The following is a 27277-nucleotide window of genomic DNA, read 5'->3' as shown; positions in this document are numbered from 1 at the left end:
TATTGTATTTACTATATATATATAATTATATTGTTTACACTTGTTAGTAGTGAATTTACTAATTATAATTCTGTGTTATGGTTTTTGGCTTTCAAGTTTTGGTTAGTTCAATAAAAATGCATTTTATTTATAATCATTTATTGAAGTGACATTTATTTATATAATATAATAATTATAACTGGTAATTACGACATAGGATTGCACGTTTCTATTTGGATCCGATTACATAATTTATACATTATTTACAGTGTAACATTTAATTTATAATAACTAAAATCTTATGACAAGAAATTGATAAAATATTTACACATAAGTAATCAGTAACGTTTTCTGAAAATAGGTTCCTTTATAAAATAAAACTGTTTTATAAATTTATTAAATCTATCTTAAATAAAAAAAAATTTCAAAAGTAGATCATAAATTTTTAAATATGGAATACCTAATTCTAATAATAATGTATATTGTCGTATAATAATAAAATAAATAACAGGTTTTATCATAAAATTTAAAATTAACACCGGACTTTAATATGTTAACTTGGATTAACTATTAATAATGTGTATAAAGTATAAGTATGTCTATGTTATATTTACAATACAAGTAATCACTCTAATTTGCTATGCGTCTTTGGCATGAAGGATTTCACATAAAATGGCATAGGTATAGTCAGACAATTTAAAGTCACAATGGATTTTCTTGTAGTTTACTGTGAATAAGTTATTTTTACCTACTCATTTATAAAGTCCAATTCACATGTTAAATATAAGTAATTTTAATAAATTCTTATTTCTCAACTATTAGGTATATCTGCAGTCCAAAAACTAATCTTTAAAATTGTCTGACCATACAAAATGGCACCTCTCATATTATACGGCTATTTTAAAAATATCAGATGACATAAAAATAGACAACGCTTTTTACAATATTAATGATGCTTATTATTATTTACAAACATGCTTACCAAGTGGACTTCTCTTGTGCTATATGATATGTAAAGTACTTTTTTGAGTATTTGTGAAGTTTGAAATTGATAGAAACCTTACTTACTTGAATATTTAAACTAATCATTAAAAGGAATGAAATCTATGGAATTATCACGAAAATGTGTCATGTTTTGTACTCAATAAACTAAATTAAACAAATACATACCTATGTATGTTTAATGTATTTAGTCAAACAATTTTTTAAAATTACTTTTTTGTAAACAGGAATGACTTAGAAGAAATGATTTTATTTAAAAACAATATGTCGTACAGCCACATTTTTTATTGAGTGCTTTGTAATCAAGCAAACAATGTTCTTAGTAATTTGGCTTTATAAAAAATTAATATTTAAAAATATTATATAAAAGACACGTGAAGAAATATGATCTAGAAAATTAAATAATGTCTTAGTGTTATTAAATCTTCTGGATATATTACAAATTTTAATTACTTGTTTTGTGTATATTCTTTTTAATTGAGATCAAAAAACTTACCTTAAAATGTCTTTACTCATTACGTCAAAATATAAACTTTGGTTTAAAATATCTAATATTTATTATACGAGTATGAATAAAAAAAATATTTATAATTATTTTTGGTAGACGCTGTCACATAATTTTTTTATTTTTCAAATCAGTTCTGAAGCAACGTACGACCTCTTAAGATTTGATAATTTTTAATATATAAATTTAAATTACAGAATGAGAATTTCTAAACTATTACAGTAGCTTTTTCTTTTCATAAATATACATTTTTTATAATTCTGAAATCAAATAAGTACCTATAAAATTATTTTCACTGACTAAAAAGGTGAAAGTGAACTGATTTACACTAAACAGTACTTACATGCGGCTTTACAAACAACACACTTTTACAAAGAGACAAGGTAACACAAGTACTGTACTCCTATGCATACTAGGTAACTTTCTTTTTAATGACAAGTCTAGTAAGATTCCTTAAAGGTCGTTGAACGAAACCGATTGAAAATTATAATTTAATATCTACATTTCATGACTAAGGTGATTTTTAAGGCCTTAGCGCCAACTTGCTGGCGCGAAGGCTGTTGAGCTTCAAGAGGGGAGTGGCTGGAGGGGGGGCACGGAGGTGCTCATGTGGGCAGCCCTGAAGTCATGGTGTTGGGGACGAAGATCTGATGGTCAAATAAAATTGGTCAATTTAAAAGAAAAATGGTGACGATACCTCATTATTAAAGATCGGAATAGGTAGATTGGATTGGGGTCAATGAACTGAAACTTATATATTAATATGGACATGCCTCCGTCCGGGATTGCGGGATTTGTAAATTATTAAGATTTTTTACGGATTTTTTACAAGTGGGATGAAGAATATATTAGTGGTAGCTGTTTTCCCTCGACTTCTTTCACGTAAATTGTAGTCCTATGTTACCCGCGGACAATGTAGTTTACTGTAAGTGTAAGTACTGAAATGGAATCCAGGAAAAAAGGCTTATCCATGTTATGCTTTCTATGTTAATTCATGATGCAACTACCTACATAAAATCAATCTACCTATTCCGATCTCTGCTCATTATTGATAGAATTTTTTAAAATAAAACAATAAATTAAGATATATTGGCATTAAAATGCTTACCTATTCTATGTTCTGGGACTGTATGCATCTCCGTCGGGTGCATATGAACATCATGATTAGGCATATGGGGCTGAGCTGGCCTCAAGTCTGCATGCTGGGTTTCCCTATAAATAAAGTAATGTGATTAAAAAAACTCATCATTTTTGAAACAGTGCCGTGTGGTTCCCGGCATCAATATAAAAACCACTCCATCTCTTTTCCATGTATGTCGTAAAAGACTGGCTTATCAGTCTTGAAAAGACTGATGACTATGTTTGCCCCGCAAGGAATATAGACGTGATTATATTAATGTAGGTATGTATGTAAACTACCGATGATACGAGTATATCCTTCAAATATAGTATTTGAAGGTTTTTTTGTGATCATGTGTGTATTGTATGCAGGCTATATATGTTCAGGGTCTTTTTCCTGTCAATCCTTCAGTTTACCTTCCTCTGGAACGTCCTTCCCGTTAGAATAGAATTGAATAGATTTATTTTCAAAATTGTATACAAGGTAGATACTTATCACTAATTAACGGCACATCACTTAAATCTGATTATAACTACTTACTGCCGCTTCCAAAGCGCATGTGTAAAAGAAGCGGCGGAACAAATTACACTGCACCATTTTCCCCGGACGTACACACACCTCACAAGCGAAAGGTTTAAACACGGCGTGTTGAAGGAGGCATATGGTTGAGGATCTACTCTATATCTAGACATGACTGGAATCTGGGTAAATATTTGAAGTCCCTTACCTGTGTCTCCTCAAGTCCACCTTCCTCTGGAACGCACGTCCGCACAGCTCGCAAGCGAAGGGTTTGAACCCGGTGTGTTTGCGGGAGTGGGTGATCAGATTGGAGCTCTGGCTGAAGGCCTTGCCACACACTTGGCATTTGTGGGGCTTCTCACCTGGTGACCAAACAATGTATCATTATTATATTTTTTTAATCTTTTGATTTGTCAAAACAATCTCGTCGAGAGGTACAGGTCTTTCCAACTTTAATGTCATGACAGGTTGTTAAAAATTAATGAATTTATTGATAATGCCACATAATACCTATCTCTTCATAGAATAATAATTTTTATGATTTTAATAATGTACTTAAGTATATTTTTGATGCTCTTTTTATTTTATTTTTTAAATTTCAACTTAAAAAATCTCATACAAACTGTTCAGGTTTATTTAATTTTAATTATTCGATGTTCAGCAAAAAAATATATATGAAAATCATATTGAAAACGGTGTGAAACGATAAGTAATACACTGTGCTTTCTAAAAAATGTTCATGCATAAAAATATTCTGGGACCCAATATGGATTTTGGACCCAAAGCTAAGAAATAAATCGGATAAGTACTTATACACTACCATGAGTCAAATACAACGATTCTCAATTTGAAACAAATCATACAAGTGTGAATTTCTCAAGTCAGGGACACAGATTTTGTAACTGTCACGACTTGACACTGACGCAATCTGGGTCGGCACAGGGTCGATGATGATTGACAGGTGAATTTACTGTTTCAACATCCTACACCGTCTGAAAGATGGGAGAATTTATATTCTACTTGCTACTAAGACATACTACTCTATACACAAGAGTAAGTCTTATATGAGTTATAAAAATATGAAGGATCATAGTTGAGTAGGTAATTATTTATAAGGACGACTCCTTCAAAAATATTAATACTTATCTCGGTTAAAAAGGTTTTTTCTTACAAGTAGATAGGTATGCAAAAAGATTTTCACGTGAAAAGATTTGAAACGATGATTATCGAACCAATTTAGCCACACTGTATGTTTTCTACCAACTCACACTAAGGCATTCACTCCACATGTGTAAGGTGTACAAATATAAAGGCGTAATCTCTGCGAAACCCATATCCGATGCTACGCACGCCTCCGCTGGCCTTACAAAAATTTATAGTTTATCTGACGTCCGAATGCTCTATATTAAAACTTTATTGCGCTCTGATTCCGGCCCTGGAATTTAATAACCTCTTTGTCAGCACGGCTTTTGTTTGCTTTGTTCAAAGTTATTTTCATTTTAGAAGTATTTTAAAGTTTAAAATATAGTAGTAATAAGTATTTATATCTCTTTATCATTATTGATTGGATTGTATTCAAAAATTTTTACTCAAGATTGGATGATTGTTGTTTGCGAATTTTGATGATAATTTTTCAACCGTAAATTTAGTTGAATATGATGTTAAATGAATTGGTTAAGTATTTTTTTCCAAAAACAACTCAATGCACATAAACAGGTTATTATTATAGAGTTCTTGTTGCAATTATGAAGTTGGAACACATAAATAACCACAGTTAGTCCTGTTTTAAAGTTAAATTCGTTGTAAATACAATCGTCGAACACGATTTATGTAACAGGCTGCAACCAATACGAAGTAGGTGCGAGGCAGGCGATTACAAATCACGGCAGAGGCGAACTTAGGTATAAATTTCGAAAAAGGGACGCCGAGTCCGTCAATCAAGGGGACCGGCGACTTCATTAGTGCGAGCGGGAGCGCAGGTGGATCTCTCTTTCCATCATCAGTGTCGCGTCGCAAGAGCAATTTATATCCGTCGTGCCATTGGGCAGTGATTGCGGCGGCTCCTCCCCACGTCGCGTAGCAACGGGTGGGGGGGCACCCCACTCTGCCTCCCCTCTCCCCGTTTTATGGATCGCAATTTTCCTTTGAATTGGAAATCAGAGTACGCCGCGAGGCTCGCTCGTTAGCTATCCCCATCTTTAGGATACTTCTGACGTTACAGATTTTTGCAGAAAGATGTTCCCTTTGTGGGCTCGAATTGTGATGTTTGCTTTCCCCGTCTTTTTCCCCTGGCCGGTTAATAGCACAACGTACGCGGGATGAATGCGTAGGTTCTTCAATACTTTGAGGTGGACGAAATACCTAATTCTCTGGGTTTTATGACACGGTAACGTCAGGTCGATGAGGGTAGATTTTATATTTCTTCGCCTTTATTTAAAAGGACATCGAAGAAAAAAACTGTTCAGATGTTGTTCGCAACTTATTGAATCAAGATGAGTTTATTAATTTACCAAGAACAAGAATTATTGCGACTTAAAATAATTAAAGTCCCTTACAAGATTGGGGCTCAAGAAATCTCTTCCAGGGACATGCTTACAGAGTAATTACGTGATACTCACAGCCGACTGGGACCGAGCTTAATGTTTGTTCTACAGTTTGTAAATACAGGAAGTTACATTGGCCTTGTTTAACAAAGGTCTTGGAAGTTTTGACGCTCGTTGTCTTAAAAAATAATAAAGGCAATGTAAGTATGTTCATTTTGTTCATGTTTAAAACTTGATAAAACGACTTTATGCTTTTGATAAAGGCTTAGAAAAGTTCACACAATGATTTGAGCTCTTTTTGGAAAGTCATTTAGTATTTTATAGACAGCCGGCAAGGATGTTCATGTAGAAATGTTCGTTTAAAAGTAAAAATCAATATCTGAGTGAAAATCTACTCCTAGTTTAAACTTGAACGACTTATGCCTTTCAATGTCCACAATCAATTTAAACGTTTCATCAAAACTAACTCTAGGAACATTTTAAACACGCTAGACTGATGGCTACCTTATCATGCTTTGAAATACTTACACAAAATCATCAATATCAATCACAAAATAATTATTATGATACAAAAAAAATCTTGAATTCAATAAAAACTTTTTACACTCTTTTCAAAAGTTTAAAATCCGTCTGTGTCGTATACTTTGGCGTAAAGTCTTGAAGGGGCCTCTTAACAGCGTAATTATGGCGGGGTATTGCTCAGGGGAGACACTTAATTGTTTTTCGCCTCCATCAATGAATTGGATCAGAGAGTGGGCGGGCGTTCAGTGTTCTGTGGAGATCGTCTATAAATTATTGATTTCTAGTGACAGAATCGTGTTTATTTCTGGTCTTAGGGGTTATGAGTCTGTTAGGTTAAGTGAGTCAATTATAAGGAGCAACTCCCGCTTCTGACCTCCGTTACCTAATTCGCATACTAAGTCAAAGGATCTATTTTCTTATACGCCTCTTACTACATTCAAAGGAAAGAGATATGTGTATACATACATAGTATAACCATGTCTTCACAGATAGAGCCAAAATTCTCGCAAAAACTGAAAGGCCATTCAGCAGTATGGCTTACTTATTGTGTTTTATGGATCGCCAAAAAAAGGAACTGAACCCTAAAAATATTTTGAACAAAATCCAGGCTTACTCGTCAGTTGTGATATTACAAAGAGATTTTAAGGATGTGATTGAAGCTTGTTTTCGGGGATTAACATCTCATTTTTCATTACGAGTATTCTTTGATGTTCAGAGGAGAATTTTCATACTTTTACAAGAAATCAAAACGAGAGAACATTTCCTGTTAATGTAAACAAATTATCCGTGAGCTTGTTCTGTTCTTGTCTTATTACAATGATTTATTTGTGTTATCAAAATTTGAGGAATTTATAGAATGTTAAAAATAGAATAGAGCTACACACAGTTTTAAAAATATTGTTTCTGATTTTAAAATTTTATTTTAAGAAATGCCATGTAACTAATTTCAAGAATATCTCCAGAATTATAAAAGAAAAAACAGAAATATAAAAAAAAAATACATAAGCTCCAAAATATCTATTTATGCCTTAGGTACAAATATATTTGATCGAAGCATACAAAATTAGAAAATAAAATAGAATTGTCCTTTATTTAGCAGGTACATTAACAAATTATTAAAAAAAAGATAACTCTTTGTCATTGTACCTAATTGTATTCGTTATTGTACTCTTTATTGTTTTTCTAGTAGGTACAATAATTTTCAATAAAGAAATCAATATAAATTCCACAACTCGCTGTTTAATATTCTTCTGATTGCCTCTAACTCCAACTTCAATACCCAAATTAAAGAGTCTCTTATGAGAAGCTATAATTTTTCTCATCTCGTCTTCACTCGCAATAACTCTGAACTGCGTACTTACGAGTTATGGATTATAAACTAGTTACCGAGTGTTCACAGATTTTAACAGCGCAGTAAGTGTTTCTTGTCGCCATTACGTTTTAGCTTACGACTGCCTTAAACTTACACTTCATTAACTTAAAAATAACTGTATTAAGTTGAGTATGATTTTGTTTTTAAAATGGACTATATCCAGTATCGACTTGAACTCTATACCTAACCACAACGCAACATCTTTAGTTTCACTAACAATATACCTAACTTAATGTGTTTTGTAATGTGCATAACATTTTTTATATGCTGGCAATACGTTATTGTCATCGTATCACTTTTATTGCAAGATCATTGTTACGAAATTAATTTCTCAACTATACTTATTTCTAATTTCACAGACAGATTTCTCAACCCCAAGTGTGGCAATGATTAACATTTTATTTCAGTTTTAATCAACAGTCAAATGGCGCCTCGTGAAATAGCAGCAATTTAGGCATAAACAAGCTAAGACAAAATCTTATAATGACTTTATATTTCCATTCGCCACGATCCGTACATACATACTATCGTGGAGGGAAATATTCCCTTGATTCCCACTTTAAGTCTCACGAGAGCGCCGCCTCGGGCAACAGCTAGTTGAATCAATAAAGACGTCTACAGGATACAACATTAATAAACCTAGCATCTGAACGTAAAGTATTAAACCCGCGGGTTGTGATTGAACGCGTCCCGGTGAACGATAACCGTAAATCCGGGACGGAACCCGGATAACCGGCACAGGGCCGGATTTGTTTAGTTTTATGATCCTTGAATTTATCGGGTGAGGATTGCCGGATTTCCGATAAAGGATTTAAATATTCTCCATTCCGAATTTATACCTTTCTATTGGTAACTATGGATATTTGTAATAATTATATCTTTTCTCGCGAAGCTTAGGTGATAGATACAGGTGTTTAGTACGTTCGAGAAATTTCGATCGACATAGTAAAAAAATAATCACTAGGTAGTATTTGTTATATCACTATATCACGAGTCTTCTTCTTGGAAAGCACTTTACAAGTATTTTGTATTGTAAAGTTTATATAATGTTTTTTTTTTGTGCAAGGACGTTTATATACAAACAAACAATTTTTATTATTTAATTTTTTTTTGAAATGTTATAATGTAGGTATATGAAATATACTTAGGTTAATAATTGTACTTACTTAATGGATTATTAATTTAACATTAACATTATACTAAACTTACATAATATTGCAAAACCAAGAATAACAATTGAAAGGCAATACCATAAAACAATCATCACAATATAAAATTCCATAATCAATCCAACCAATTATTGAATTGCGAAATCATAATGACCCATTATCGCGCACTAAGCGCGAGATTCGCAATAAAACAGGCATTAATATAATTTAATTATTGCGCGCCCAAATCCGTCCCTGGTTGGATCATCTGCACAGTATCACACTGTCGGATTTTTATGGGGACGTACTTTAGGCATCGCTGAATTAAATATATGATGCTTCCAACTTAAAGTGCTTCTACGGGCAAGATTTCACGAAATATAGCATAGGCTGTTTGTGTGAGTTTTGGCACGCGACAATCAGAACTTATGTATGATGTTTTCGGTTTTGAATTTATGTTTATGTCCTCAAAATATTTACTTACTGCGTGTACCATACAACAACAAGAAGTTTTTTTTTGTGTCTTAATGGTTATATTTAATGGCAACTTTTTCATTTTCTATAACTTTAAGTTGCACTTAAATCTGCATGTACTTGGGTCGTTCTTCTTTTAAACCTACATTTTGAATAAAAATTTGCACAGTTTTGAAAAAATATTTACATTGTATGAACGTCTTCATATACATATATTCTAATAGACGACTTTCTACTCTATCAGAAAAAGTTATTGGCCGCGAAGTTTACAGATTTTTGTAGGATTTTCATGACTTTTTAGAGAGAATCGACTCAAAAAGTTACATTTCCGTCACGAAACCTTTTATTTTATTCTATTAACTGCTGTTCGTTAAAAAACTTTTACTTTTGTAAAACATAAATTAACCAAAATGAAGTTTAAAAATAACATAATAATATTATTTATTTGTAATTATAAATATATTTTATTGATGTTCGAATACCACTCTGTTACATTTACTGCTGATATAAAGTTAATTTTTGCTGTAAATTAAAATTTAGTATTATTTACAAATAAATAAGTTTTGCACAGATGGCAATTTCATAAAATATTGTAAATAAAAAGCCTCCAATGTTGCACTAGTTATAACTAAATATATTTACGACCAAAACAATTTTCCTAACAGGAGACAACCATTGTGACAGAGTAGTAACTTGTGTGACGAAGTTGTTATTCTAAGGGATACCAGGCTCTCTTTTGCAATAGTTTGCAATCAAATACATTTGTTTTTATAGAATCATATTCATTTATTTTTATAAATCTTAATCAGTACATACACACATACATAAAATCACGCCTCTTTTCCGGAGGGATAGGCAGAGACTACATCTTACCACTTGCCACGATCTCTGCATACTTCCTTCGCTTCATCCACATTCATAACTGTCTTCATGCAAGCTTGGCGGTTGTGGGTACTCTCGACCTGACCCTTTGCCAGGACGTCCTTAATTTGATCAAGATACGTTCGTCTAGGCCTTCCCACCTTTCCCTCCACACTCTCCTTGTATATCTGCTTAGTCAACCTGCTTTCATTCATCCTCCTACATGACCAAACCATCTTAACATACCCTTTTCTATTCCTGTAACTACATCTTCTTTCACATCACAACATTCCCTTACGACGCTGTTCCTTATCCTGTCACTCAATTTCACACCGATCATACTCCTTAACGCTCTCATTTCCACTGCATTTATTCTGCTTTCGTGCTTCTTTTGCCATACCCAACTTTCACTCCTATACATTAATGTCGGGACCAAATGACCAAAAGACTCTTTCAAATCTGTCAAACAACTATCCATTAATACCTAGGTTGAACAGCCACGGTGACGCAACACAACCTAACGCCTTTCTCATTCTTAAATCTCTCAGTGTGTGCTCCGTTTAATCCTCTCGAGTCCTCATATAAGGATTTCAGTGCTCGTATCAAGAGACTGCTCACCCCATGCATAGAAAGTGCTGACCACAATTCATTCCTCTCAACTCTGTCATAAGCCTTAATCAGTCTTCAATATTATCATATAATATGATAAGGTGAGATCAAACTGAAACAATAAATGAAATCACATTTGAGATTAGAGCTTCTTAGACTCGTGAGAGCTGTAGCCCTCGTTACATCATCCCGCAAAAAGAACAATCTTTCGTACAAGATCAGAATGCTTTGGTAGAACGCTCTTTTACGATACGGGTTTGGAAAACCGATTGAATGAGGCGTTTTTCTCTTCGACTTTTGACAGTCTTGTATCGTTCTTTAATGGCATTATATATATAAATATATGTAATGCCATTAAACGATAGAACGTTGTACTTCTTTGTGTTCTGACTATTATTTTCATTTAATCATTTTCCTCTTTTTTGCTGCTGCCTTTTTGTTTTCACTGTTTTATTTTTTCTTGATACTTAACATTATCTCTGTATAACTTTATTCTATCTCTTTTCATTATTTTTCTTGCCTTGGAACTGCGCGTTAAGACTTTAGAGGGAGTCGGTGTTGCACATGGAGTTTCTCTTGGACTTTCTGGTGTTTGCGATGGAGCCGGTGTGTTCAAAAGTGCCTCTTCAAGCTTCTTTTTCTTCTCTCTTCATTTTTTATTAGCTTCTTGCCATCTTCGCTTTTGAATTCGATGTTCTCGCTCGCTCATATCAGCCACTAGCTTTTTTCGAGCATGGTATCTTTCTAAATCTTTGCGTTTTCTTCAGCCACTTTCTCAGGGTCATTAACTCTTTTCGCGCGACAAATCCATTGTCTTTCTGCAGCTGTTAATGTCTTCTGTTACACCTTGATGTTATCTGGTGATAGAAAATAAGTAATTAGTATCTAAATGACAACAGAAGATTTTCCGTAGGAATAATTATCCTAATAACTACCAAAACTAATGATTTTTTTAAAGTATTTTTTCAATTAAGCATAAATTTAACAAAAACATTATTTATAATACCCCACCGTCACGTACTTACCACTTCGTCACAATAACTAAGTGACAAAATTGTCGTGTGACGGAAGGGTAAATTTTTGTTAAAAAGTTGATTATATTTAAAAGTTAACATAGAATTTGATAATTTACATGTCGAGCATAAAATATTTCTTATTACGTAAGAGTAAACAACAAAAAGTAACAATGATCATTATAATTTCAATCAATTACTTACGTAACGAAGCGGTAATCGTTTAAAAACACGCGCGTCCTGACACTGCGTTTGGGCGACTGAGGCGCTGCCTTCTGTTCGCAGACGGGAACCTGTAGGGAGGGTCGAAAGGGGGTAATTCCCTCGGTTCGCATGCCACAAGGTAGAGCAGCAACAGTACGTATTTCGTTAGAAAACCCACGTGACAGAATTTACCACGCAAAACATTAGGTAGAGGGAGACGAGTATTTGAGATATTTTAATAATTTTATTCATAGTATTAAAAATTAACTATTACTGTTACACGATAGGTAATATATTAAAGAGATTTAGGATATTTTTACATTTTGGGTCATAATATATTTTTTTCGTAATATTATAGATAACACGCAAGCTCATGTATCGGGAGACATAATGATTTTGTATGAAAACATCTCTGTCACGCGGATTCACAACTCTGTAACTTACTTTTTACAGTGAAATTATTTAATTAATATATTATTTAAATATGTGCGGTCATTGTATGTATAGTACAGTGTATATCAAAATGTAATTTTGAAAAAATATTGATAATTCACGTGTTTTATTTTTACGGTCTGGCGAAGACACCTTTATGTAGGTTAAAAAGAAGAACGACCCACTTATCATTTGTTGCATATTTTAGTAATACGAGAAATATTAGAAAAAAAAACATTTCAAAAACAATCAAATAGGTATATACCGAAAAAAAAATCATAAATGCTCCCACTCAGAGTCATAAAAACAATTTAAAAGAGAATATAATCTAATAACGATAGGGAAGGTAGAAAATCAAGCCGGAGGCACGAAGGACCATAACAATAATTTAGGAGACTACTTGGGAGCTGTTAATAATGCAGGAGTTATAAAAAATGGCGGACCAAATTGGGGTGTTCATAAATTCCGCTTGCATTTACATGGTCATTGATTATTCAGGTTTGGAGAGACCGTGAGAGTGTAGTGTGGAGAAATGCAATTCTCTTTTTAGGAGTGTTCAGTTTGAGGTTAGGAAAGTTATTGAAAAAACAGGTAGTTTTAAAATATATTAACATTTAAACAGTCCGGTCTATCCTACTATCCGGTCCGGTCTGTCTCATTGAATTATCCCGTGGTAGGATCTAATGAGACGATTTTGTCCCAGCAGCCCCATGGTAACAGTGACACTACCCGTGGCTCTGTCAGACTTGTAAGGGAGAGAGGTGTTGGAGAAGATCCCACTGATTGACTGACCACTCGATTAACTTGTAGTAGTGGAAAGTTGAATTTTGGCACTAAATCTACGTTGAAGTGTGGGGTATAAATACTGGACTTCTAAAAATTCTTACGGTAAAGGGGTCGGCATTTTGCACGTGGGAAAATATAGTACTTCTAGCGATACGGTAAGATACGACAAATTTAAATGAAATCTATAGAAAGAATGGCGTTTTTAATAATGTGGAAGAAGCGGGGGAGATCTGTAAGGATCGTAGCAAGTGGAAATGCATAATCTGCCTACCCTAATGGGAGACAGGTATGATGGTGCTTAAGTGTATAAATCTTTAGATAATTTCTACAATTTTATTAGACATACAAAATTCTCTGAAGGTTAAAATAAAAATTTTAACATTCTCTTTGTTACAATTAAGAGGGTATTACATCAAAAATTAAAAATCCAAATAGCTTTTAGGACTTCAGATATCAAGCTGCACTTAGACGAAGCAGGTGCAAGATTAAAAGTGCACGTTTCAAGGCAACTGCAAACTTGTCCAGGGTACTTTATTAAGGTTATAATAGTGAGGTGACGTAAATTTACCGGGGCCATTATTCAGCCTTTAAGATTTATATTCTACTTTGTAGGATTTGTAATGTTAAAGGCTGACAATTATCTAGCTCAGAGAATCAGCATTGCCATTCAAAATGGAAATGCTGCCAGCTTTCTGGGCACACTCCCGCAAGTTGATGCTATGCAGGGAATGTGTGCGCGTGCGTGGCGCAGGTTTTACTATAATTATATATATCTATCAAATTACTACATTAAATAATTCTTTTCATTAATTATTAAATATAATAGTTTTAAAGTTACCGCATGCTTAAAAAGACGATAAATATTAAAAGACGAAAACGTTTAGTCAAAAGGATTTGCTAAACATACAATCACATTCTATGAGCTTACTGGTTCCTACTATTAGTCGAGTAAATATAAAAAATAATCGTCAAACTCACTGCGACACTAGAAAAATTCAGAAAAAAATTTAAAAAAAAAAAGAAATTCTACCAAGCAAAAGTTTTCGCTCTAACACGAACACGAGGCACGCCTAAGGTATACCTACATACACACGACGTATAATATCCACAAATCCACACAGTGAGACGCCGGCGTGATTACCGAGGTCCGTAGTGAAGTGCGGATTTCCCGAGAATCCCGGTTTACGAGCCGCATCCCTCCATTCCCACCTCCCCAAACCCCACTGGGGGGAATGACCATCTCTATATATTATATGCGTGATTTAGGTACTGTTTATTTATTTATTTATGTGCACAAAATTATATACAGGAGCTTTTATAACAGTAATTCAAAGGTGCTACTTATTTCAAAAGAAATCGCTTCCAGCAGACCCATGAGAGGAAAGATGAATTTTGGAGCGGTATGGCGTGTGTATAAGTAACGTTTAACATATTTAACTAAACATACATGCTAATACTTACATAATTAAACCTGTTTCTTACAGGTCTGGTGACAAAGAAAATCATGTTGTGTGCCTGTTAAGTCTCTAAAGTCAATCAAGGTCTTCCTCCTAGCGATAGTTCTGGTTACAATCTTATTACTCTGGAGAAGAACCCAGGGTACACCGTTGACCATGGATCTTGAATTGGTTGAGAGCGGTTTTATACGAAGCGACTCAAATTTAACCTTCACAACCTTTGCAGGGGAACCTAATACATATTCGATCATGGTTACACATTCAGTTACCTATGAGCATTTCCTCGCAATGTTTTCTCTTTACCGTAAGAACATATGTAAGCATACAAACTATTGTACGTAACTCAGAAAAGAGTCATTGGTACACGATCGAGATAGGATTTGAACTGGTGCCTCTATACTTGCGCATTTTAGCCGGGCATCTAACCGTTCAACTGCCGACTCATTTATATTAAGTCATTCAAGATAATGACTTAAAAATTGGGTTTACTTTTTAGGGGATGGTCTAGTAAGCTGTCGCTTACTTTCGGATTCAAAAAAATCGTGAAAGTTCTGCCAGAATTTTTGTACTATTTATTACAAAAAGCATAAAGATTATTGAAAAATTCATTCTGTCCGTATTGTTCTATCGTTCAGTTCTAAAAATAAGACTATTCTCTGATGAAGGAATATCGACACAATCATCACTCTAGAGGAATCCAACAAAGCAGAATCTAGTAAATTTTGATTGAGATAACAAACCTCTGACGAATGTAAACACTGTACAATTGAATCTCTTGTCTCGTACAGTCACCTTCGAAAACTGATGAACAACATCACTCTAAAGCTTCTGTCGTAAGGTTTAAAATTGAATACGTTTAGTATAAAGGCTTTTGTGGTTGTCTGTACTGAGAAAACACTCTAGTCGTCTCTCCTAATGGAAAATAGGTAGCACAATCTTGCCTGAGAGCTTGGCAAACACAGCCATCTTTGTTGAAAAATAAAGCCGAGCAGGGAAATCCTTGAGGCTAATTCTGTTACGTAATTTGTAAAATGAATCTAAATATTTAACACAGAATGAAAAACATCTGCCTGGGTGTGTCACGACAGGTTTTATGTGTTTGAAGTGACGGAGTAAGGTTTGATTTTCCAAAAAATATATTATAAGCTCCAACTTGACATATTTATTTATTCTTAAGGTATACACAACAGGTTACAATCGATAACATAGTCCAAATTTAAATAAACTTAACACTATGATCAAATCAAATCATTCTAGAGAAAGGTCAGGTTAAGAATACCCTGAACCAACAAATTTTTATTAAAAAATTAATATGAAGCATAAGAAGTTACTAAGTATGTAGGGATCTTGGTAAGTTAAACTTAGTTATGCTTTCTATTATCAAAATGGTTAGGTATATCTACAGAAAAAAAAACATAAACGCACCCACATAAAGCTAATCTTGGTACTTAAATGAAAAGGAATCATCGAATTTGTATGTAAACTCTGATCCAGCAGTACATGTCAGAGCTACCCATAGAAGCTTTACTCTCTTAAGAAAGATTTATTTTAGAATTAAAATTAATTTATAGTGTAATAAGATAAATAGGCTTATGAAGTTGGGATTCATCTTTTAGGCAATGGGCTATCAACCTTGTCACTATTTGAATCTCAATTTTATCATCAAGCCAAAAAGCTGAACGTGGTCTACCAGTCTTTTCAATACTGTTTACTCTGTCTACCTTAGATACGGAGATACGGGATTAGACGTGACAATTTGTATGTAAGTATGTATAAAATAAATCTATCTGTGATATTAAGACTATGCCAAATTTAATAGACATTTTCTATTTAGGTACACATCATTATTACTTTTGAACAAAAATCTGTTTTAAGATAATTTTCTATTTTATGTAGAAACCTTTTGTTTCCTCACAATATGACGACCTTTTCGGGTCAATTTACCCCCCTCAGACCCGCCCTGGGGTCACAAAACGCTCGAAACATTTCGGGAAGACATTTACGATTTGCTTCACTTGCAAAAGATATGTTTGCGTGTAAATGCCACTTAGAGGAAGATTTATAGTGCTGGCTACTACATATGTTTTAGGTTTGTTCTTTTGGAATTTTTTCAGGTTAAATGAATACTGAAGTAGCGTTTAGTGTCGAATTTTTGGTCATAAGTTCGCAACACCATAAGTATTATTTAACTAAGGTATTTATTAAATAAATAATAATAAGGGAGAAATAAGAGTTTTTAATTTTTAACCGAAGTACAAAAGTTAACCTTTCTTAATTGGACTTTTTTTTAGGTAGCTAAACTTAAAGCGTTTTTGTTGAATTCTTGTGAAACTGTTAATTAAATTCACCGATGCACATTTGCTTATACTTGGAAACTAACTTACCTGATAAGTAAGTAACTTGAATACCTCAATACCGTATCCCCAAAGCAAAAGCGACAAAACTACAAACATCAATTGTCACCAGCAATAAGCAGGGTGACTCTTGCATTCCCACAACTTAGGGTTTGGACAGACGGACACAATTTATGTTTTAACTGGCAAAACTTTAGGAGCAATTGAAAGGTTGAATAAAATATGGATAAATTGAAGAAAATGTGATTTAATTTGAAGGAAATATGCAGAGATCGTGGCAAGTGGAAAGAGGTAGTCCCTGCCTACCCCTCCGGGAAAGAGGCGTGATTTTATGTATGTATGTGTGATTTAAACAGATTGATCTAACCTAAAAAAAATCGCCGGATTGATAATTTATCTGTTAAAATAAATATCTATGTGTGTGGCTCCAATTATTTAACAGATTTAAAACTTTAATCTGAATCTTAATTTTAAGTAAGATAACCTTCATTAATCGTTCGTCTTCATTATTGCTGCTATCAATTCTGTCTACCACTTAAATGATTGTATAAGTGATACATATAAAATACAATTTTTATTTCACAAAACACAAAACTATTAAGCTGAATGTTGGCAGAGAGCTTTCAGTCGTAAAGGTCTGTCACATTACCTCGAGCTTTGGAATGCAGATTGCCGGAGAAAGCTCGCCCAGAAAGCTCCAGTCACTTCACTTATTGCGATGTATTTGTGACCGTATGCGGACAGGAATTTGTGATTTCGGGGATACCCTCTTTTAGCGGTATTTCGTTGAGGCTAGCATTCCGCGTAGTCATCTTTTGGGGTTCAGTAGTGAATACGCGCTATAAATGTTTGAGAAGATTTTTTGATTGTATCTGGTTTAATATTTCTATTTTATCTGCTTGGTTACATAATCTTCTAATGAAGTGAAATATATATAATGTTAATAAATATATTGTTTTTTAAATTTAGTTGACCACCAGAAATCTCATCAGAAATCAGTCCGCCATTTTATTTTTTTAAGTCTATATTGTTTTATATTGCGTTTACAGGCTTCGAAAATCATATTTAGTATTACCATTCAATTTTGATAGGAAGTTATTTCTTCCTCCTACTTGAAAATAATACGTAGGTACAGAATACCCTAGGAACATAATACTCGTGAACTTAAAAATTATACAACCGAACAGAAATTTGATCTTTTAATTCAAATAATAACTCACTATCTATAGATCACTCTGTGATAATTTATTGATAATATTCGGTTCTCTATTGTTATAACGTGTTATTTCTGTACCTTTTTTATTTTGCAACGATGGACCCTCGGGTAGGAATTAACGAATTTGTCAAGTGTCACCGCGGAAAACCTTATTAGTTTTTCCAAGGGGCTGTTTCGATTATTTTCTTACTGTTCTACTTGATGCACGATACAATATATATCTCTTTATTATTTATTTATTTATTCTTTATTGTAACAATTACAATTTGTAAAGTACAATAGGCGGACTTAATGCTAATAGCATTTCTAACAGTCTAACATTGGGTTAAGCAGAGAACCTTAATTACCTTAAGCATATTGTAACTTAATAAGAAATTTAAAAGGTGAAAAAAGTAAAGGTAAAAGGTGAAAACTTAATAAGAAATTTTAAGGTCTAATCATTGAAGCAATATTTTTTGATAACCTCCGCCGTATAGTTTTACCAACATGGAGACTTACAACTTATGTGCCGTGTGGTTCCTGACAATTTAAAATACTACCTTCCTTAATCTCTATTTCATAAATCATTAATCTAGTGCAAGCTTCCATGCTGCTCTTGTAATGAAGAAAACACATAGAGCATATAGGTACACTTCTAAACCAGCCTCCGTGGCATGTCACGCGCGACTCCGTTTATATAGCGCGAAAAACAATCGCTGCTTCGCTTTTAATTCATGAAACGGGACAACTATACTATTTCGCGCGATAAAAACAGCGTCGCGCGTGCTACGCTACGGGAACAGCGTGATAAAATAATCTTTGAAAAACTAAATTGTTTCTTTCTTTCGGTTTCATTTAAAAGAGTTATTAATATTTATCCACTAAAACTCGTGATAAAACACGGTATTAATTTCGACAAAGGAAGGGTTTATTAAACGGCTTATTTTATAGAGATAAATCAAATATGACAGATATTGTGGGGAGCGTGGAGCGGAGAGAGCCCAGAGGCTTTGCATAACATTTCGCAAATAGCATCATTATTGGTGTATGATGGACTATTAATGTTAATGGCTGCTTTAATAGTGAGCAATTTTTGATTTAGGTAGTATTGTTTAAGACAAAATCTATACCCGATTTTATATAATATCTTTGTTTTTAAGTTGTTGAAATCCCTGAAATTAAGGATCGTGGCATGTGGAAAGATGTGGTGTCTCTGCCTACGCCTTCGGAAAAGAGGCGTAATTTAGTATGTACTTATCTATGTATGTATGAAAATGCTTTCCTCAAATTTCTTTTTGTATGTTCCAGTATTAAGCCTATAATCTCCTTGAAATACACTAACTTCAATACTGGCTTCGTTTAAATCGCTGAAACTTAAATATTGGTAAGAATATTTTTAAAGTTGGCAACCCAGTGCAGGTCAGTGGCCTCCGCGGGAAAATCTGCCGTGGTCGGATCACGTGCGGGACGTGCTCGAGACGCGGAGAGAAGAAATCTCTTTACGGTTTGTGCACGGCGGAGATATGAGAAATTGATTTTCAAGATTTTCTTTTTTTATTTTTTTTTTATTTTATTAAAGAAATCAACAGCGTATACATTAAATAGTAATACAGTATTAATCTTATGCTATTATAAGGCCAATGACAGGTTTCTCTTACTATTACTGTAATAAAGTCAATAGTTACTGATAAAGAAAGTATTTATCGCATAATCAAGACGCATGTTTATTTTAAGTCTCTAATTTTAGGTGTGAATTAAAAAGTTAAATTTAACCGAATTGGAATGGCAATCTGTGGAATGAGTGGTTTTTTATCTACAAACATATAAACATACATATAATAACGTCTATATCCCTTGCGGGGTAGACAGTGCCAACAGTCTCGAAAAAACTGGTAGGCCACGCTCAGCCGTTTGGCTTACTGATAGAATTGAGATTCATATAAAGTGACAGGTTGCTAGCCCGTCGCCTAAAAGAAGAATCCCAAGTTTATAAGCCTACCCTTTACGATATCCAGGGCAAAGAGATGGAGTGGTCCTATTATTTTTTCTATTCGTGACGGGAACCACACGGCCCCTTCATTTTCTTCCTTTTCTTATCTACCTAGTATAATAAATAAAGAAATATATCGACGTCAGTATTAACCGTATGAAAAAAAAGTAGTACAGTCACCTACAAAGAAACATGACGTGGTCCACAGAACCCAAATAAGGGATCGAAGTTTCGGTGCAGACTGTAATTACATTTTTCGATAATTTGAGAAACATTATTACGATTTCTAAAATTTTCAGTTTCAGATTACGATTACCAGACCAATCACAAGCCAAATGTCCTAATATTCCAAAAACAAAAGCCGAAATAAAATACAATCCCATTGTTTCGAACAAAATAACATTTTTGTATTTCAAAAGATTTTAACGTCTAAAACTGAACATGATTTGCTGTTATTTTAACAAATGTACTCGCATTCCCTGTTATTTTTGCACTTCAATTGCACCAGTTCACATCTGACCTGCACGGAAAATTACCTACAGATCTATAGTCCTTAAATGTCGACCCTAATTTCAACCTTTAACGTAATATGAATAAGGTATAAAACGAAACACCAAAGTGGGTAAATATCATGCTACAGTGTTATAGGATTTTAACTCTAATTCCTTAGTGATAAGGTTCGTATTAATAATCAATATAACATGTTCGATTCGAGAGTTTGCGAAAACATTTTGACAACTGGCGACACCGTCGCACCGACAAATCAAAACACTCGAAAAACGCGCGCAGTGTGCGCTCTGGCCAATCAAAATACGAATAATTTGATTAAGATACAACATTTGCGGTTTGTTTTGAAAATGGAACGAGTTTAATTATGTTACCTACTGAATGTTTGTCATAGTAGCACCTAAATTTTTAAAGGTTTTTTTTTATTGGAAACAATATAAGAGTAAGTATAATAAGTGCAGAATTGCAATAAGTATAGCGATTTTATCTCTTAAACGAAGTCATTAATACACCAATTTTCTTTAATGGGCATTTACGAGTTTGTAAGATTGCCGGTATCAAAAACAAAGTAATCAATTTCAATAGATAGGTTAAAAAAGAAATTATCAAAGCAAATAATTTCGAAACACAAAATCAATTCAAACTTAATTATAAACCCATCAAGCGGTGAGCTAAAAAGCTAATCTTGAAATTGCTAAAAAGCGTGTCAGTAAGGGCACACTCGTGGGTTGTGGGTCATACAATGCACACACGTGTCAAACGCTCGCCGCGCCCTGGTGCATCAATTATGGCACATGCCACTTATTACGGGAACATTTTGGTGTGTTGGCAACACTTGCGTCAGATTTTACCGGTGAATCATGTTTGGGCCAAATTGGATTCTTTTGTCGTTTATGTTTTATTTTTTATCAGTAAACATATTTTAAAATAATGTAAAAATATTTTTTTAAAGTTATATATACACATTAATAAAATTTTCATCGGTATTAATTACAGAAATCAAATTTCAGTTGTGTATTATAGACGTCATAAGATGGCTAATGATATCGCTTATTTCGCACACTGATTTCAAGTCTTCGGTAGTATAGTGGTCAGTATCCCCGCCTGTCACGCGGGAGACCGGGGTTCGATTCCCCGCCGGAGAGAACAAAATTTTTGGTTTTATTTTACTTTTTACTATCTTTTTCATATTTTTTAATGTTTTTTTTTTGTAGTAATTAAAGTATCGTACATAATAGAAATAGGTATGAGCTAAAGTATGTTTTTAAAATCATTATATGTTTTTTAGTGCCGTGTGGTTCCCGGCACTATTACAAAAAAGAATAGGACCACTCCATCTCTTTCCCATGGATGTCGTAAAAGGCGACTAAGGGATAAGCTTATAAACTTAGGATTCCTCTTTTAGGCGATGGGCTAGCAACCTGTCACTATTTGAATCTCGGTTCTATCATTAAGCCAAATAGCTGAACGTGGCCATTCAGTCTTTTCAAGACTGTTGGCTCTGTCTTCCCCGCAAGGGATATAGACGTGATCATATGTATGTCATATGTATGTATTTTTTTTACTTAAGGTTTAAAATTGACCTTAAAAATAATGCTTTTCATGTAGATGTTACTTCGTTTTTTTTACCAGTTATTCTTTCCTATTTAAATACTGGCTGCCCTTACCCTAGGGGGCTCCTAGCTAATCGGTGTAATGTGTTTATTGAATTACAGACGCGTGCGCTTCTGATACTGTTCGTTAGGGCGATGCGATCTGTAATAACTATCTAATTTGATTGGGCGATCTACGATAGAATTGTTAAGAGCACAAGACTTGACAGAGTCAAATCATTGAGAGAATCTGATTTACATTGAACTAGTTTCTCTCTAAAAACCTTTTATCTACTTCTCAATTCGGTCATAATTTCAGCTCTAAGTCAGTCTTACTTTTCAGATTCAGGTTAATTTCTTGAAATGTAGAATTCATAAGTGGACGTAACAATCAATTGGAAAACCAAAGAATTCATAATAAAGAAAGTAAAAAAGCAATCATTCATGATATTGAAATTCTCAAAGGTGCAACTGCTTTCAGAGAATTGATAACAGAAATAAAAGACAAAGACAATGTTTAGATAATAACAAAACTAATACTGAGGCCAAGAGAAAACAATGCAGGTGTCAGATTACTAGAACAAGCCGAAGAGGGCTGGCGGCATTAATTTAATTACGGCGCTCCTCTGGGAGCTCCTAATACAACGGGAGTGAGACCCCGAATACAAATTCTGGTGTCATTCTTTTTTCATTTTTTCGCGTGAGAAAAAAATCTCAAAACTGATTCGGCAACATCCCCAGTGAGATCGAGTTACGTGTATCGCGGAAAATAAAATATAAATCTGGATTTGGTGATGCCTCTCACGGTTCCGTGTCTGCGGGTGTCGTGTCCTCTTTAGAATTTGTTTTGTTATTTAAGGTTGAAAATATTAGGTGAGAGGAAAATTGGCGGAGGTTTATAAATTTACACAAATTCAAATCCCAAATTTTATTCATTGTTATGGGACACTTCATATCACTTAATAATTGTTAAAACTTTTGGTTTCACAACATTGGTTGACGCCAAATAAATTACATAAAACTAAGTTTACTGCCGCTTCCAAGACGTCAGTGCAGAAGAAGTGGTAACAAACTGCACTGGAGCATTTTCTATAACAACGTCAACTTGACAACTAGCCAACCTTAGACTTACACAAGTATAAGTATAAACAATCACTTATTGTTTGTTCAAACTTTAGAATGGTTTCTGAACCGAAATACTCTGAAGATCAGAGTTTTTTTTTTTGGAATTCATGACACAACATCGTAAAAGCCGATAGATTATGTAATAAATACTCCTTGAAAGAATTTGCATGCGCAAAAATAAATAATTTATCAAATATGAATTATGGATTAAGGATATTTTTCTGATTAATGTAGAATTGACATAATCAGCTTCATGTTGTGTTTTGTTTTTATTTAGTTGTTTCAGTCTTATTCTCTATCTTATCAGAACCCCTTAGACTGTTTATCATAAAGATATGATGACGATGCTGATGATGATGCAATAAAATCGAAAGGTATTATGTAAGAAATTATGCGTGTGTAAGGTCAGATTTGACATGCAATGTTTCGATTTAATCATACATATTTTATTAACTAGTCATACATATTTTATTAATCTCGTGGCAAGACAGATGGCAACATAATAATTCATATGCTTTGTAATCAGAAAATAAATATCATTCTTACGGTTTACAGGTTTCGATTACAACCAATAACAGTCTGCGAAAGTATGTGTCTAACGAATTAAAAGAAAACTTGTAAAAATCGAAGTATCTTAAGACTCTCCTGGGTCCTTAATTAAAGTCAGAGCACGTACCACTCCTTGATTCAGTCCCCCCGGACTCTCACCCCCGCCCCCCACCACGCCTTGTGGACCCCCCCTTCCTTATGGACCGCTTAGATTTCCACCCCTTAGGTTGTGTGGACGGAATACTTGAAGTCTGGAATCTTGTACGAGGAATTGGTTTTCAGATTGGACATTTAGTTTTACGACCGTCATCTAATGTTGATTTTTGTTTTGTAAACAATTTGTTTTGAGGTATTTAGTTAAATGTTGTGTGTTTTTGTCGTCTATGTATTTTCGATTACTTTTTAAAGTTGAGATGCGGATTTTTCACCTAACACCTTAAATTTTTTTTAAGAACGTTCTTTTTTTCACAAAAATAGCCATTAAGAATAATTTTTCACCTTGATGCGTATACGTATATATTATTTGCCAAACTTTGATGTACTAATGTCGCAAAACTAAAGCGGCGATATTTGTTAATTAACTTAAAATATAAATTAAAATTTAGCAATGATCTTATCATTTCCCTTTCTTACCTATTTAAAAAGAAATCAAGGATTTTCTCCGTCCGTGTCATTTGCATATTGCCTCCGTTCCGACTTGGAATTGCGTCTTACGAATCCAATTATACTATAGTCACCTCTTTAGAAGCTCTCGGATGGCTTCTGCTATTTTTAAGTAGAAAAAGGCTTTAAAAAGTAATCAGGAAACTTCGCGCTTGGCAACTGTTATGTTTAATATTGTTTTTAATACTTATTGATTTAGGTATCTATTGAGCTTCTCTGTAATATGGATCTTGAGACTTCGAATAAATGAATTTCTTAAAAAAAAAATGTTTCTTGTCTCATTGAACATAAACACATAACTTTATCTACGGTCTATACCATTTAGATAAACAGTCTTAAAAAATGATATAAATAAAACATACTAATGATAGATACCTCACATGTACCCATGTTATAAGAGTTGTTCTTTCATATTGTACCAAAACAATTACATGAAATGCTTTTTTAAATTCTTCACCACAAACCGAAGCGGGTAAGTAACGAAAAAAGAAAAACGAAGAGGCACAACACAGCACAGCCGCTGTGTAATTATTCCGAGAGCTAATGTGCCACTTGTTTATCCCCAGACTAATTAAGACAAGGAAGAGTTTAAAAAATACCTTAATAGGGCGTTTTTTAAATCAAACATTCATGAGACGACTTGAAAGACGTCCAAATTATCATTTCGGGTATTTCATTCTTCTAATTGCAAATATTCCCTGCTTTATTAAAAAAAGCTTTTTAAAAAAAGCAAGAAAGTTTATTGTTATGTAATTTTTGGCGCGGCTTCCCCCAGGGTTTAATTATGAGCCCGCCGCTAAACGTTTTTAACAAAGTTTCAACTAACAATGTGTTATTAAAGCTTAATGAATAATTCAAAGCGCTAACTGATATTAATTACCTCAGTTCCGAAACTAGCGTAACTACTGAAAATTGGCATACTAACAGGTACAAGTTTAACAAACTTCCGGACTCAATTAGGGTGGAATTAAACAGGTTCGGGCGATGTGACAAATCGTGGGACGCGGTCTTCTGTCGTGACGTTGACTAATCGCCGCATTTAATTTCACGGCAGTAATTATAAATAAAATTCCGGCGATAAATTGTTGGTGAACATTAATCAAGAAGTTGGGACACTGATTAAAATACCGTTCGAGGAACTATTCGCTAAGTTGATATTGTTTATTACATGGGGTCGGGATCAGGTGCGAATGGGGCATAATATATTTGAATGTGCTAATGCTTTTGTCTTAGGGTCTTGATAACGGGGTTGTTAATGTGTTGACGGTACACATTACATGTCGCTGTCTCACTTTAGAGTGCATTCGTTTTCTATTAGGTGTTCGTACTGTATGTTATTCGTAACAAGGAAAATTTAAATATTGCTGTGCCGTGACAATTACATATTTTATATAATGATAATGATTCATGTCAAGAACTTAAACTTTCCTTTAAAGACTTTTTCTTTTATACATCATATCTGTACATTAAAATGATATAAAGATATCAAGAAAATTTGAAAAATGGAATCCACAAATATCACTATTAGTTTCAAATTTCCAATCGTTTTAGACAATGCATGAAAATTTATTCATCACCACGATCACCGCCATGCCAGAAACATGTGCAATGTCTATCGCAACCCTTAAGGTGACTGTCTCTTTCTTCTTCATTACAAATGTATCATTTGTCTCGTTCGCACTCACTGTCAAAGCAATGAAAACGGCGAATCTATGCGTCTGAATCACGGGCGATAGAACCCCCACCCTTATCTTAAATGAACTGGGGAGCGAAGTAGGTACTGTTGAAGATATACAAAGATATATGGATATAAGTAGCTACAGCTTCGATGACTATGTTTGTATCATCAAAAATACCCACTTTAAAAAACAAAGTAGTTTGATGTTAAAGAGAAGTTTTCCTAAGATAAATTAATTTTACATTTCATGCTTAGTAATTGAGACACTATTTAATGTTTTTATCATATTTGCAACACAAATGATGAAGACGTACAATTGTTAATTTTTTCATAGATTTTCCAGAGATCAGAAAAAAAACGAACACCATAAAACAACGGTACAAAATTTTGTTAAAAACGCAACAGTTTCCAAAATTGCTTATGAACTACAAGTTCTGACAAAAGTTTAATTAACCAGTTATCCCTTATCTTCATTATAACGAGACAAGGGTACACAGTCATTCATTTAAGTGCACCCCGCTGTGATGAATTGTACAATTTATTGTTTCATCACTTATATCTTTGGTGTCATTATAGAAACTTTCATGTTATTAATCTAACTTAGAAGTTGGAACATTGTCTGTGATAATGATTTCATCAACCTTATGAAATGAATCTTTTTTGTCTACTTATATTAATTAACCCTCCTTATATCTACATCTTTCTTGTTTTAGTTTCAGTGCTTCAAACAAACCTAACATTTTGGAGATTGTTTCGAAATCAACATCATTATCTCGCGGAGGAGCCTGGGTTTTATCTCACGACCACGATCAAAGAGTGAGTTAGTCGGAATAGATCTTATAAATAGGAGCAACTAACTAATGTTCAAATTTTCATACCTCTTTAAAAAATCAAGTGAATTAAATGAAATCTAAACTTTTATGGTAACGTGTGTGCGATTGTTGAAGCCAAAATGATAAGGGCCCATGAAAATCATGATGGAGACAGGCTAGGTTGAATCTTAGACGTTAAGTGTTAGTGAGACAACGCGGCACAGACCGCAACATCTTATATTCATGAAGGGGCTTGCGATACATAC

The 27277-nt window shown here is 33.8% G+C and overlaps 1 protein-coding gene and 1 non-coding gene across 3 annotated transcripts in view; one reads left to right on the top strand and one right to left on the bottom strand.

Annotated features, from left to right (window-relative positions):
- Positions 1–152: 152 nt before the first annotated feature.
- Positions 153–27277, bottom strand: part of LOC106143020 (zinc finger protein Gfi-1b) — a 70220-nt gene continuing 43095 nt past the window's right edge. For both annotated transcript variants that reach the window (XM_013344982.2, XM_013344983.2), the window contains exons 5-7: positions 3334–3487; positions 2595–2698; positions 153–2133 (exon numbers count right to left, since the gene is read on the bottom strand). In XM_013344982.2, the coding sequence (XP_013200436.2) occupies positions 2054–2133; positions 2595–2698; positions 3334–3487 (338 nt within the window). In that variant the 3' untranslated portion in view covers positions 153–2053. The remainder of the gene's footprint in view (positions 2134–2594; positions 2699–3333; positions 3488–27277) is intronic.
- Trnad-guc (transfer RNA aspartic acid (anticodon GUC)) lies at positions 21666–21737 on the top strand. Its single transcript has one exon. It is a non-coding gene; the product is annotated as a tRNA-Asp (tRNA).

Source organism: Amyelois transitella, chromosome 2 (genome assembly GCF_032362555.1).
Source record: "Amyelois transitella isolate CPQ chromosome 2, ilAmyTran1.1, whole genome shotgun sequence".
Lineage (NCBI taxonomy): Eukaryota > Metazoa > Arthropoda > Insecta > Lepidoptera > Pyralidae > Amyelois > Amyelois transitella.
Note: the sequence above shows the minus strand (reverse complement) of the source record. Positions and strands in the feature narration are given on the sequence as shown.